The sequence below is a fragment of the Myxine glutinosa genome, chromosome 4, assembly GCF_964187855.1.
Source record: "Myxine glutinosa chromosome 4, kmMyxGlut1.1, whole genome shotgun sequence".
NCBI classification, from domain to species: Eukaryota; Metazoa; Chordata; class Myxini; order Myxiniformes; family Myxinidae; genus Myxine; species Myxine glutinosa.
This window is the reverse complement of record NC_136264.1, coordinates 75,745,954-75,759,908: the sequence shown is the minus strand read 5'-3', so window position 1 is coordinate 75,759,908 and position 13,955 is coordinate 75,745,954. Positions and strand designations below refer to the sequence as shown.

The 13,955-nt window shown below is 46.5% G+C and overlaps 3 protein-coding genes and 2 pseudogenes across 3 annotated transcripts; 3 read left to right on the top strand and 2 right to left on the bottom strand.

Annotated features, from left to right (window-relative positions):
* The window catches only part of LOC137412646 (uncharacterized), a 46,860-nt pseudogene extending 39,060 nt beyond the window's left edge, over positions 1-7,800 (top strand).
* LOC137426138 (histone H3) lies at positions 2,535-3,283 on the top strand. Its single transcript, XM_068114830.2, has one exon. It carries the CDS (start codon positions 2,561-2,563, stop codon positions 2,969-2,971), a length of 411 nt encoding a protein of 136 aa, XP_067970931.1. The 5' UTR covers positions 2,535-2,560; the 3' UTR covers positions 2,972-3,283.
* LOC137426136 (histone H4) lies at positions 3,507-3,821 on the bottom strand. Its single transcript, XM_068114829.2, has one exon. The coding sequence runs from the start codon at positions 3,819-3,821 to the stop codon at positions 3,510-3,512; it is 312 nt and encodes a 103-aa protein (XP_067970930.1). The 3' UTR covers positions 3,507-3,509.
* A 2,299-nt stretch (positions 7,801-10,099) lies between the features above and the next one.
* Positions 10,100-10,413, top strand: LOC137424816 (histone H4-like; annotated as a pseudogene).
* Positions 10,414-12,287: 1,874 nt separating this feature from the next.
* Positions 12,288-12,823, bottom strand: LOC137426134 (histone H3). Its single transcript, XM_068114826.2, has one exon. It carries the CDS (start codon positions 12,696-12,698, stop codon positions 12,288-12,290), a length of 411 nt encoding a protein of 136 aa, XP_067970927.1. The 5' UTR covers positions 12,699-12,823.
* Between the last annotated feature and the right edge of the window lie 1,132 nt (positions 12,824-13,955).

Sequence of the window (13,955 nt, the reverse complement as noted above, 5' to 3'; positions counted from 1 at the left end):
CTCCTCTCCAGACACACTCCCACCCGCAACCTCCGCTCTGCTGGTACCAACCTCTTGACCCCCTCCATCCGGACCAAATTCAGATCCTGGGGGGACAGGGCCTTCTCCATCGCTGCTCCCACCCTCTGGAACTCACTACCTCACACCATCAGAGACTCCTCCTCACTCACCACATTCAAAACATCACTAAAGACCCACCTGTTCAACACTGCGTTCAACATTCAACCCACAGCATTTAACCCCTGACTATCTCTTCTCCTTCTCCCTCCTTTTGCTTTAAATATTTCCCTATTGATTCTTGTCTTTTTGCAATTGTTGTTTTCATGTATTGTTATGCATTATGTTTGCCACTCTGTCAAAGCGCCTTTGGGCTTCTGGAAAAGCGCTATACAAAATAAATGAATTATTATTATTATTATTAGATATATGCAGACTTTGCATATAGTGTGTGTCCAGATGCTGCAAAGTATGGCAACATTTCACGTACTGATTGGAGATGCAATTTCCATTTGCCTGTGCGTTCAGCCTTGAGAAACCTCTGTAGAATGTCTACCATTTCCATATATTTGACCCAGAGTTCTGCGGTCCACATTGTGCTCATTATATCCTTCTTTTCCTTCAGTATGCTATGAATTCTGTTCCAGACATCTGCCAAACACACGTTTTCTACAGATGTTGTAGAGGAAACTGCATTGTCATGGCTCTGATCATCTTGTAGAGGAAACTTCTGCTGCTCTGATCAAGTCGGTTGTGCTGCTCTGATCAAGTCGGTTGTGTCTGTTGTTCGACATCATCACCTGTCATCACTTCATCAGGGTCCTCTGCTTTCATTTTGGATGGCACTGGTACATTGTATGCGCTGGACAGAAGGATGATGTTCAGTGCAGCATCTACTAGCATGTGACCACGGACTGCTCTGGACACAGCCTTGCCAATCAACATGTGGCACACGGTGTTACTAGCATTCACAACCTCAAGGACTTCTTCCAATCCGGAACCTGCCATCAGATGCCCGATGCTACCCAGGAAACTCATTTCCATGTGAAACCCTCCCAGTTTGAGGACCATTCGCCGGAGAAGTCTGTCAACTGGTTGAGATCGAACAATTGATAATGCTTTCCAATACAAGGGTTGATCGAATGTGAGGACAGGAGTAACACCATGTCACATGGCCTGAGCTGACACAAACTTTAGTGTGGAATAGATACAATTTGGATCACTAGGATTGAGATCAATCATTGGAAGGAATATCACAGAAGACTGTCCTGGATATTGGCTATGATGGAACATTTGCATCATACCAGACCATGCTGGTCTTGGAGAGCGAAGAAGTAGGGAGGTTTTCCATAGAATGTCAAGTTGAGATGTCGGATCATCCGCTGCCGTGTGTACAAGTGGCAGATAGGTGAGTGGTGGTATCATTGCAGGGATATGGAAGTACTCAATGTTTATACGGCCAACTGCAGCAATGTCCGAAGCTCTAACAGACACTTTGGGGACAGGTCTTGAGGTCTTTATTTGTGGTGTAACAGTAGCTATGATGCCCATGCCATGAAATGTCCCGGTGCCATCTAGTGTTGCTACGTTATGGTCAACATTGTCCGCAATATACTGGATGCATTGTTCTTGAGTAAAGGGTGTATCTGTGCCTTGTTCAACTGCCGCACTTCGTTCAAATGTTTTCACCTCGGCATAGGAGCATGAGAATCCATGTTCATGAAGTGTGTCTATCAGGAACCGTGACGCAAAATGATGGTGCATCTGTACCCCAAGACCAAGATGAAGTGGCGCAAGTATGGATCTTGGTCGAATTGCCTGCATGATTGACTGCCCAATCGATGCAACTTTAGACATATTTCCCATGTTGGGATTGCTTGGGACTTTTAGTATGTTGTTCTGGGGACCTTGTAGAAATGCATTGTGGCCAAAAAAATTCTGTTGCAATTTGTTCCAAGTTGAGTGAAAAAATGGGCTACATTGCCTGGACGACAAGTGTGAGAAACTCGACTGTACAATATAAATTTGCATTATTTGCAAATAATGTTCAGTTCCACCAATCTCAAAAAAATGCATTTCACGAAGTTCCCCTTGCCAAAAGACCCAATACTGAAATCGATTAACGAGTGAATTTTTTGTCTTACGGGACAAACACATTTATTTGGCAAAGATTTGCCTTTTGCTTCTTTTATTTCAGGGAAATGCTAAAACAGGCCCAAACGAGCTCACGATAGATATTGATGGGAGAAACGCGCAAGGGAGGGCGGACGAAGCTTACCTTCGCGGAGAGGATCACATCGGGCTCGGATTTCAGCCAATGGAGAGTGGAGAGTGAAGTTTCGACCAATTGATGGAGCGTAGGGTGGGGCTTAATTCTTCAGCGAATGGGAGAGTGTTTGAGGCAGCCAATAACAAACGTGCAAAATATGCCAGCCAATAGCGAACGGCGGAAGCGTCTCGCGGCGCAAATAAAAACAGACCGCGCATTTCATTTTCATTTCTCATCTCATAATTTCATTTCATTCGCCGTTGTTTTGTTTTGTGTTGATATTTGCCGGTCACGATGGCTCGAACGAAGCAAACCGCCCGTAAATCGACTGGTGGAAAAGCTCCCCGAAAGCAGTTGGCGACAAAGGCGGCACGGAAAAGTGCTCCAGCCACCGGTGGCGTGAAAAAGCCGCATCGTTACCGCCCAGGAACTGTGGCGCTGCGCGAGATCCGGCGCTACCAAAAGTCCACGGAGCTGCTCATTCGCAAGCTGCCGTTTCAGCGCCTCGTCCGTGAAATCGCACAGGATTTCAAGACCGATTTGCGATTCCAGAGCTCCGCAGTGATGGCGCTGCAGGAGGCGAGCGAGGCCTACCTCGTTGGGCTGTTTGAGGACACTAATTTGTGCGCGATTCACGCCAAACGTGTCACCATCATGCCCAAGGACATCCAGCTGGCACGACGTATCCGCGGGGAGCGAGCTTAACCTGCTCGTCCAAGGTCTTGTGCACAGCTTCCGCACCACACCACCCAACGGCTCTTTTCAGAGCCACAACACCTTTCTTGAGAGTGTAATCGACCTTTCACCGAACTCTCCACCTATCTCTACCTTTTGTGTATGTATAATGTGTATATGGGTGGGAAGGAAATACGTTTTGTGATTCCCTTTTTTTGAAGACTGAAAGGGAAACGTTGAACAAGACGGTGGTTTCGCTGTCTTTAGGGAATCGGGTTTCACGTTTCAATGAAACCATAGGATTAATAAGTGACAATTGTTGGGGATCATGTGTCGTGTCGCTTGCAAGGTGGTTCATGTTAAAATATACATTTTTCATTTTAACCATAACATGTATTATTTGACCCGTTCATCTCCACAAACCCAAAATAATATGAACCCTGCTATCATCGCATTTGTGGTGCCAAAGAATACAGAGTTTAAGTCGCCTGAAGCTCCTTCATGAACGAGGTGGTGGCTCTGAAAAGAGCCGTTTTGTTGTTGATGATGATTACCACCCCCAGAATGTTTAACCACCGAAACCGTAAAGTGTACGGCCCTGGCGCTTCAAAGCGTACACCACATCCATGGCAGTAACGGTCTTGCGCTTGGCGTGCTCCGTGTAGGTAACAGCATCGCGGATCACATTTTCCAGGAACACCTTGAGAACTCCACGTGTTTCTTCGTAGATTAGACCTGAGATGCGTTTCACCCCACCACGGCGAGCAAGGCGACGAATAGCAGGCTTTGTGATTCCCTGGATGTTATCTCGCAGAACCTTGCGATGACGTTTAGCACCTCCTTTGCCAAGACCTTTTCCACCTTTACCACGTCCAGACATAACCACACCGTTTGATTCCAAACACAAATAAGCTAAACGACGAGCGTTCGCGTGTTGTTATGGATGATTGTGGTTCTGAGGCTTTATATTTATGGAGAGCTCGACGTTGTCATTTGCCCTTTAACCTTTGCACTTTGCCTCCCATATTTAATTATTTCCTTGAGAAGAAAGGGTGCCTGCTTGGTTATTTCTACCACGTCCGCGCGTGTGCTCTTTCCCTGTTCACCTCTTGCTGCGCGTGCGCACGTTGTCCTCACGCTTTCACAATGTCCAACTGCACTCGCTCTTGTGGTCCCTTCGCTTTCGCTCAAAGAAACACAGAATCTTGTCAAATGAGGGTGAAGTTAGGCAGTAATTTACGACGATTTCATTCTGAACACAACTGCAGAACTTTGTCAAAATAAACAACAAACGCAAACGGCCCCGAAGTTATAAATACGCTGCAAAGGTATCAAGTAATGGAAGGATCGATATTTGCATGATCGATATTTCAATTTTAAATTTCAAGAGAATTTAATACGACCCTTTTTGCCGGACTTTAACCTCGTTGAACCACCGTCCATTGTAAATGTCATTAAATTAAGGTTCAAACAATGAATTCTCGTGACATTTCGCTGTTATCACGAAGCTTTACTTTAACGCGTGGAAGATCTGTGAAGTTGCTGCATGGAAGACCTTGCACCTCTCTTGGACGACAGGGGATTAATTCAACCAGTCAAGTAAGTGTCAGAGATATCACAACAGTTTCGTTTACAACACCTGGATGCATCCAGAACATCACACGAAGCACGACACAAAAACATGGGAGAAACCGGGTCGACGATTTTATTCGCGTTTGGATTTAATAAAACGTTCGAAGCATTACTTACACCCGTTTGCTGTTGGTAACCAAGTATTTTCACATTTGTGATGGTCCATGCCAAGATGACCTCGACACAAACCTCCAAAAAGGAGTTTTTTCCTGTTTGTTTCATTTCCTTGCAAAGGTGGATGCAGACAGGTGCACATTTCACCATGAACTTTGTGAGGTTTAAGTCGGGTCAAAGAAAATATTTCACTCTTCAAAAACAGATTCTGAGCATAGAAAACCCTTGGTCGAAGCCCGAGAACGTGTTCGAGTGAGCAATGTTCTGTCAAAGCAGATCGTCCATCTGCCGTGTCGGGCCGTGGAATGCGGCGAAAGCGCCAGATATTAGAAAAGATGCTTCTCTCCGTTTGCCAGGATGTGCTTGTACCTGGAACGATTGTGCGCATTGCGCATGGAGTTAACGTTCATGTGAATAACAAAGCTCAAAGTGACGCAGGAAACACAAACGGATACGGTGAACGACCCCATCGTTTCTGAACGCTGACGTTGATTTCTACCACGTCCGCTTATTCACGCCATCACTATAACAGGCGACGTGATAATGCAACACTTTATTTGTGAAACACTGAACCTCTTTTTGGATCCTCGTGTTATTTGTCATACTCTTGTTAGTGGGAAATGTCGGAGTCTGTTCCTGTTTCAGTAGCACCTTCAACTTCGGCCCCGTCTGTCAAGCGAAGGAAGAATAAACCTGGCGCTTCCAAGACCCCGAAGAAGACTGACGGCACCCTTTCGGAAAAGATCATCAAGGTGGTGGGATCGAGCAAGGAGCGAAATGGTACGTCGCTTGTCGCCTTGAAAAACGCCCTGGGGGCAGATGGCTACAATCTCCATCGGAATTCCGTTCGTATCAATTCGGCTGTGAAGAGGCTCGTTGCAAGTGGAAATCTTGTGCAGACCAAGGGAACGGGCGCTGTCGGCTCATTCAAACTGAACAAGGAGAAGAGTGCGAAAGTGAAGAAGAGCACCAGTCCCAGAAAAGTTGTGAAGACCACAATCAAGTCGAAAGCGGCCAAGAAAGCGACCAAAAAGCCAGCAGTGAAGAAGGTGGTGCGGAAGGTATCTCCCAAGAAACCGAAAAGATCTATCGCCGCTTCTTCGAAGCGATTCAGTAAGTCGCCTGCAAAGGTGAAGAAAAACGTGAAGAAGGTTCTGCCTAAGATCAAGGGAAACACCAAGACGACGAAACCAAAGTCCAAGCTTGCAACCAAGGGGTTGAAGAACAAGAAGGCGACGCTCAAAAAGAAGTGAGAGGAAGAGAAGACGAGAGAGTCGAGGTGAAGTTTCTCTTGTTCCTCCTCGTCTCACTTGCCCAAAACCCACAACGGCTCTTTTCAGAGCCACCACCTCGTTCACTTGAAAGGAGCTGATCCGATGGTTCATAAAAACTACGTGCAGGCATTATAGATATAACCTTTGTATGCATTATTTGATGAAGTGGTTTGTGAAAGCGCGTGATAAACAACAGCACAAGGTTCAAATTATTTGCAAGACCAACGAAAGTTGTTCCATATTCATTCATAACTTATTTATATCAAACAATGACCAAAGAATGGCAAGTCACGTGACTCAACACGCAATGTTAAATATGCAACATTCAAAGTGTGTCATCACGACTACCATTACTTAGTATTTACCAAATTACTAATTTCTAAGATCACTTAGTAATTGACCAATTTGCCCCATTTGACATTGACACACGTCGTTGACCATCCCCGTTTACCTGTAAACCCAGTGCCTCGTGTCTGGAAAAGCTCGTACATTGCACGATTCTTCGTCCTTCCTTTGAACTAAGTTTCCTCATTCGGAAACCAAATACAAAGTGCTCGCAGTATTTATGAACCGTTCAGTGGACTATGCATATACCTGCATCTCGTCAACATATGAGCCCAACTAATTCAGACATGTCGATATTTCACTGAACCATCCTGAAGCCCCGTCCCGATCCACCCAGCACCCCCTGTCTAATTCATCAAATCAATTCTCTGGGTCTTTATCTTTTCCCAGTCTTTGTTAAAAACAAAACAAAATGCTTCATAAAACACGTCTCTGCGTCTCTTTCTGACCCGTGTACACAATACACACACAAAAGGTCGTGACATGTGGCGAGTTCGGTGAATGGTCGATTACACTTTCAAGAAAGGTGTTGTGGCTCTGAAAAGAGCCGTTGGGTGGTGTGGTGCAGAAGCTGTGCACAAGACCTTGGACGAGCGACTTGAGGTCGCTCCCCGCGGATCCGTCGTGCCACCTTGGCGTGTCCTTGGGCACGATGGTGACACGTTTGGTGCGAATCGCCAAGGTTCAAAAGGGCAAAGTTCAAAAGGTCAAAGTTCAAAGTTCAACCGATTCTGTCTCATATGCAAATCTTTGGATCACAGAGAGTTTGGAGGCGGAGTACACAACCTGATGTTCAGCCATTGGATGGATAAAATGTGGGCGTGTATGATTCCTGGTCCGACTTCACCCTAAAAACAACTCAATTCGCACCATGACTTTCATTCACAGTTAGGTTGTTTTTGATATCGGTTCATTGCGACGAATCATGTCGGGACGTGGTAAAGGTGGTGGAAAGGCTCGTGCGAAGGCAAAGACTCGTTCTTCCCGTGCTGGGCTGCAGTTTCCCGTGGGCCGTGTCCACAGACATCTTCGCAAAGGCAACTACGCCAAGCGCGTCGGTGCCGGCGCTCCCGTCTATCTGGCGGCTGTGCTCGAGTACTTGTCTGCAGAGATCCTGGAGCTCGCCGGTAACGCTGCACGAGATAACAAGAAATCGCGCATCATCCCGCGTCATTTGCAGCTCGCCATCCGCAACGATGAGGAGCTGAACAAACTGCTGGGCGGGGTGACGATCGCGCAAGGTGGTGTGCTGCCGAACATCCAGGCCGTGCTGCTCCCCAAGAAAAGCCAGGGCAAGTAAACTGCTCCGCCTCACAAGAGTTCTTCAGCTCTCCCACAACGGCTCTTTTCAGAGCCACTCAAACCTTTCCGAAAGCAGCATCAGCGATACACGATCCGTGTTTTACACAAAACTCTGCTGTGTTGAAAAACCCCACACGGTTCTTTCTCGTTTCCTTTACATTTCAAAACCACATACAGAACTTTGAACTTTATGAATTTCACTTATTAATTTTTATTTTTTAATGCCCAATAATTATGAACTTTGCCCTTCGGCATCAATCATTCATGCATCTCGTCATCACAGAAGCCCCAATCATTGTCCGTCTTGTCGGGTAGATTTTGTCGTATTTTGACGATACAGAGAGTTGCAGCACAGTCAGTGTGACACAAAAGAGCAGGAATGAGTGTTCAAGGGTAGAAACAGAAAAGGAATAAAGCAAAAGGGGTTAGAGGAGGAGGGGTGGGGGCGGGGTGTGAGACTCAATAACTAAGAAAAAAGGGTGCTTGGGGTTATAAAAGGTACCTCTGCATTGGCATTTTCCAGTCTTTATTAACTGTTAAAGTTCTGAACAAAAATTTATTCTGACAGATTTGCATTCACAAACAAGGGGATATTTATGGGTTCTGGAAGCGCCAGTTTTATTAATGTCTCGTTTGAGAAACGAGGTCGAAAGTGCTGTCGTTAGGGGAACAATCTCCGCCATTTCACACCGAAAAGAGAAGGAATACGAGAATCCAAAATCAAGTGCAGTATTGTTCAAACAACGCGTCGTCTCGCCGCCGACGTTGTGACGGGAGAAGCGGACGTGGTAGAAATCAACGTCGGCGTTCGGAAACGAGAAGTGTTCTTTTGTTTCCGTTTGTTTCTCGCTCCACTTTGAGCTCAATTAATGAACGTAAACGATACATCCATGCGTCATGCGCACATCATTTTCAGGTACAAGCACATGCTGGTAAAAGGCGAGAAGCACATTTTCAATCCTCTGCACCTTTCACCATCGTCGACAGGCCGACACTGCAGATGGAAGAGCTGCTTTGACACAACATTGCTTGCTCGGGCGGATACGTTCTCGGGCTTCCCCCAAGGAGCTTCGTGACTCAGGCTCATTTTCACGAGGTGAATCTATTCTTGGACCAAACTGAAACGTTAAAATTTTCATTATGAAATGTGCACCTGTCTGTAGCCATCTTTGCAAGGCAGTCAAGCAAACAAGAAGAAAATCAGCTTTTATGAGGCTCATGTTGATGTTGAGGCCACCTGAACAATGCGCATGGACCAGCATGAGAGTGAAAATACCTGGTCACGAACAGCACACGGCTCTAAACAATGCTTTGAATGTTTTTTTTTCAATCTAAACGTCACAGTCATCGAGCTTGTATCGTGCTTCGTGTGATGTGCCGATTCCATCTCCGCCTTGTAAAGGAAACTGTTGGGTTGTCTCATTCACAATGAGCTGCTCAAATTCATCACCTGTCGTCCAAGGTAGCGCAATAATGGAGAAACTTCAAGCATTCATTGTGTTTGAACCGCAGTGAAATGACATTTGAAAGAGAAATTTTAAACGAGGCCACAATCGAGGGTTCAACGAGGTTAAAGTTGGTTCGCGGACAAAAGAGGTATTTTTACTTGACATCAAATCCAAACTGGCATCAAAATATCGTACGATGACTTGATGCTTTTGAAGCTTATTTCCAACTTCGGTGATGTGAGCGCGCGTTGTTATTTGCCAAAGTTCTGCAGTTCAAGTTGTGTTCAGAATTAAATCGTCGTCAATTTTGCAAAACTTAAACCTCATTTGACAGGATTACGTGTTTACTTGAGTGAAAGCGATGGGATCGGAAAAGCCAGTGCAGTTGCAGATTGTCAAAACGAAAGGACGACGTGCGCATGCGCGGAAAGTGAGGTGAAAGGGGAAAGGGCACGAAGAGCACACGCGGACGTGGTAGAAATCACCAAAGGAAAACGCAGTGAAAATAATTAAATGTCGGAGGAATCGTGGAAGGGTCAAAGAGCAAATGGTAATGTCGAGTTCCCACCAATAGAAAGCCTCAGTATCACCACCAAAAACACACACGAACGCTCATTTCGTTTCTTCACCTTTGGATTCAACTCCCATCATCATGTCTGGCCGTCTGGACGTGGTAAAGGTGGAAAGGCTCTTGGAAAAGGAGGTGCTAAACGTCATCGCAAGGTACTGCATGATAACATCCAGGGAATCACAAAGCTGAGAGTTTATTAAAGATTATTGCATATTGTAAAATCGTAAGGACAACGTGCGCATGCGCGGCAGGGAGGTGCAAAGAGCACACGCGCGGACGTGGCAGAAATCACCAAGGCAGCACCCTTTCTCGTCGAGAAAATAATTAAATGGAGGAGGCAAAGTTTCAAGGTTGAGCAAATCGTCATATCGAGCTCTCCACCAATATGAAGGCTTGGTACCAACACCATCGGTATCGATACGCGTGTGCTCGTTCGCTTGGTTAAATTGGGGTTTTGATCGAAACGCTTATTATGTCTGGACGTGGAAAAGGTGGAAAGGGTCTCGGTAAAGGAGGTGTGCGAAACGTCATCGCAAGGTGCTGCGTGATAACATCCAGGGAATCACGAAGCCTGCGATTCGTCGCCTTGCTCGTCGTGGTGGGGTAAAGCGCATCTCGGGTCTCATCGACGAGGAAACCCGTGGGGTTCTCAAGGTGTTCTTGGAAAATGTTAACCGCGATGCTGTTACCGCCACGGAGCACGCCAAGCGAAAGACCGTTACTGCCATGGATGTGGTGTACGCTTTGAAGCGCCAGGGCCGTACCCTCTACGGTTTCGGTGGTTAAACATTTTGGTGGTGGTGTTCAACAGCTACAACAAAACTGCTCTTTTCAGAGCCACCAACTCGTTCATGAAAGAGCTTCAGGCGACTTGAACTTTGCTTTATGTATTATTTGGCACCAGAAATGCAATGTTGAGAGCAGGGTTTGTATTATTATTTTGGGGTTGAGGAGATGAACGGGTCAAATTATACATGTTATGGTTAAAATTTTAAAAAATGTGAATTTTAACATGAACCACCTTGCTAGCGACATTACACGTGATCCCCAACAATTGTCACTTCTCAATCCTGTGGAGGTTTCATTGAAACATTGTGAAACCCCATTCCCTGAAGACAGCCAACCACCACCGACTTGTTCAACGTTTCCCTCTCAGTCTTTATAAAAAAAGTCAAAACAATCCATATTTCCTCCAGGCCCGTATTTTTTAAATTTTTTCTTTGTATACAGAGTCGAGGCTCGTGAAACAGCTAACATTTATCAACAAACAAATCAAACAAACAAGCAAACAAAGTATATAAAAAGGGGAGCGGTCGACAAGATGGGGAGAGAAGGGGAGGAAGCACACAAACACAACATTTGAGCAGGGACATCGGGAGATGTGTGGGAGGGAGAGGGCCTGGGGGGAGGCAGGATAGGTATAAAACGCAAGGACACCAAGGACTTCCAGGAAAGAAGACAAAAGTCACCTCAAAAAAGTGGATTTGGGGTGAAATTAGCGGGGGTAGAAAAGATCACGGTTTTGGATTGGGAAAGATAAGAGATGGTGGTGAACAGCCGTTTTAAAGACCTGGAGGGAGGAGTGGGATTGAAGAGAGTGAGGGAGTTTGTTCCAGAGGCGGGAGAAAAGAGAAAAGAGGAATGAAGGTGAGCAGAGAGTCTTGGTTTTGGCAGTTTAACCATAAGAGGGTTGCAGGCAGATCTTGTGCGACATGCAGGAATATTTGGGGGACAGAGCCCGGAGAGAGCTGGGGGAGCAAGGCCGGAGAGGAGTCGGTAGAAGACGGAAAGACCACCAACCTGCCTGCGGTGAGTAAGTGAAAGGCCCTCGGAGATAGCGTCATCGCAGGAGATTCCAATGATTCTGAATGCTTTGGTTTCAACAGCGTGAAGACGAGCTAGGTGTGAGGCAGGAGCACCAGCCCAGAAGGGAGAGCAGTATTCCATTGAGCTGCGGATGAAAGCCTTGTATGTGGTGAGGAGCTCAGGTGTGCCAAGGAAGGACTTCGCACGACGGAGGATGCCCAGTCGGCGACTGGCTTTGGAGGCCAGCTTGGAAATGTGGTTTTCCCAGGAAATATCATGGCAGATAGTGAGACCCAAATGCTTGAGTGACAGAACTTCTTGGAGAGGATTATTCAGAAAGTAGATGGGTTGTCCAGTCGGTCTTTTCGGAGAGACATCGTAAGAGTGTGAGATTTGTCAGGATTGAAAGACATGTTCCACTTGTTTGCCCAGTCTGTGATTTTGTCCAGGTCTGCAGAGAGTGAGGAGGCTGCAGACTGTCGATCTGAGGGATGAGGAATGGAGCGGCAGAGAGTGGAGTCATCAGCAAAGAGATAGAGAGGATTTTCAAGAGAGTCAGAGATCATTGATGAAGACCAGAAAAAGCACAGGGACCAGAACACTGCCTTGGGGAACTCCAGCCTAAACAGGATGAGATGAGAGAAACCCATTCAGGGCCACACGTTGACTTCGACGAGAGAGGAAGTCCGCCAGCCTGTGCACACAGTATACACATTATATACACACAAAATGCAGTGATAGGTGGAGAGTTTGGTGAAAGGTCGATTACACTTTCAAGAAAGGTGTTGTGGCTCTGAAAAGAGCCGTTGGATGGTGTGGTACGGAAGTTGTGCAGAAGACCTTGGACGAGCGGGTTAAGCTCGCTCCCCGCGGATACGTCGTGCCAGCTGGATGTCCTTGGGCATGATGGTGACACGTTTGGCGTGAATCGCGCACAAATTAGTGTCCTCAAACAGCCCAACGAGGTAGGCCTCGCTCGCCTCCTGCAGCGCCATCACTGCGGAGCTCTGGAATCGCAAATCGGTCTTGAAATCCTGTGCGATTTCACGGACGAGGCGCTGAAACGGCAGCTTGCGAATGAGCAGCTCCGTGGACTTTTGGTAGCGCCGGATCTCGCGCAGCGCCACAGTTCCTGGACGGTAACGATGCGGCTTTTTCACGCCACCGGTGGCTGGAGCACTTTTCCGTGCCGCCTTTGTCGCCAACTGCTTTCGGGGAGCTTTTCCACCAGTCGATTTCCGGGCGGTTTGCTTCGTACGAGCCATGGTGACAATAACACAAAATTGAAAAACAACTTTTTCACCAAACGCCAACAATGCGATTAAAATTGCGCTGTGCGCTTTTATTTATGTCGGGAGACGCTTGCGCCGCTTTGCATTTGACTGTCACATTTCCTCGTTTACTATTGGCTGCCACAATTTGCTCGGTTGCAATTGGCTGCCACATTTTCACGTTTGCTATTGGCTGCCTCAAAAGCATTCCCATTCGCGGAAGAATTAAGCCCCACCTCACGCTCCATCCATTGGTCGAAACTTAATTCTCCCCTCTCCATTGGCTAAAATCTGAGCCCGATGTGATCCGCTCCGCGAGGGAAAGCTCCGTCCGCCTTCCCTTGCTCGTTTCTCCCACCAATATCTATCCTGAGCTTCTTTGGGCCTGTTCAGCGCTTCCGTTAACGGGCAAAAGCAAATCCTTGCCGAATTTGCTTTCGGTGGAAGCCCCCCACATTAATTTGAATTTGCTTTTAAGAAGCAAAAAGCAAATCCTTGCCGAATATTTCCATGTGTGTCCCGTGATATAAAAAAAATTCACTCACAAATCGATTTCAAAATTGGGTAGTTTGTCGAGGTGGGACGGAACTACATTTTTATTATATTACAGTCGTTGTGCGTTATTTGTAAATAAAACATTATTGCGATATTGCAGGAACCGCACATTTGTCAATGAATCGAGAAACAGAAAATGGTCGTAACAAAAGCTTGCTTGAAAGACGAACGTGCAATTGCGCAAACCCGGCAGAATGGTAATTCCATCGCCGAACACAAGCAGGAGATTAAATTATTTGGTTTCCAGAGCTCCGATCTGATGGCGTTGCCGGCGACATTTTGACCTCCCTCGTCGGTCTGTTTGAGGACACGAGGAGAGCGTCATCTACCGTCCACAAAACTCGATACCGACAAATCCCTTTTTGTGCATTTATCTGTCAGAATGGATTTGTGCAGAACTTGAGAGTAAAGAAGAGGGGAGATCAAACGGAAATAAGGCAAGGGTCTTTCACTCAGTTGTTAATGTGTGGAATGGTCGCTCCGGAAAGGTGGTGGCAGCAGAAACTGCATTCGTCTAAATTGGAATGAGATAAGTACCCGGAAATAATGTAGATCGAGATGTTTAGGGATATTTGCAGAACTTCTTGGTCGCTTGAGCAAGGATGGGTCATTGTGAACACCATTGCGGATTGTTGGCTATCGGAGAAGGGGGGAAGGGAGGAGGTCTCGCTCGTCAAGAGGTGGTGTATGGTCGAT

Coding starts and splice junctions, on each gene's coding strand:
- LOC137426138 (XM_068114830.2), top strand. CDS start 2,561: ATGGCTCGAACGAAGCAAACCGCCCGTAAATCGACTGGTGGAAAAGCT.
- LOC137426134 (XM_068114826.2), bottom strand. CDS start 12,698: ATGGCTCGTACGAAGCAAACCGCCCGGAAATCGACTGGTGGAAAAGCT.
- LOC137426136 (XM_068114829.2), bottom strand. CDS start 3,821: ATGTCTGGACGTGGTAAAGGTGGAAAAGGTCTTGGCAAAGGAGGTGCT.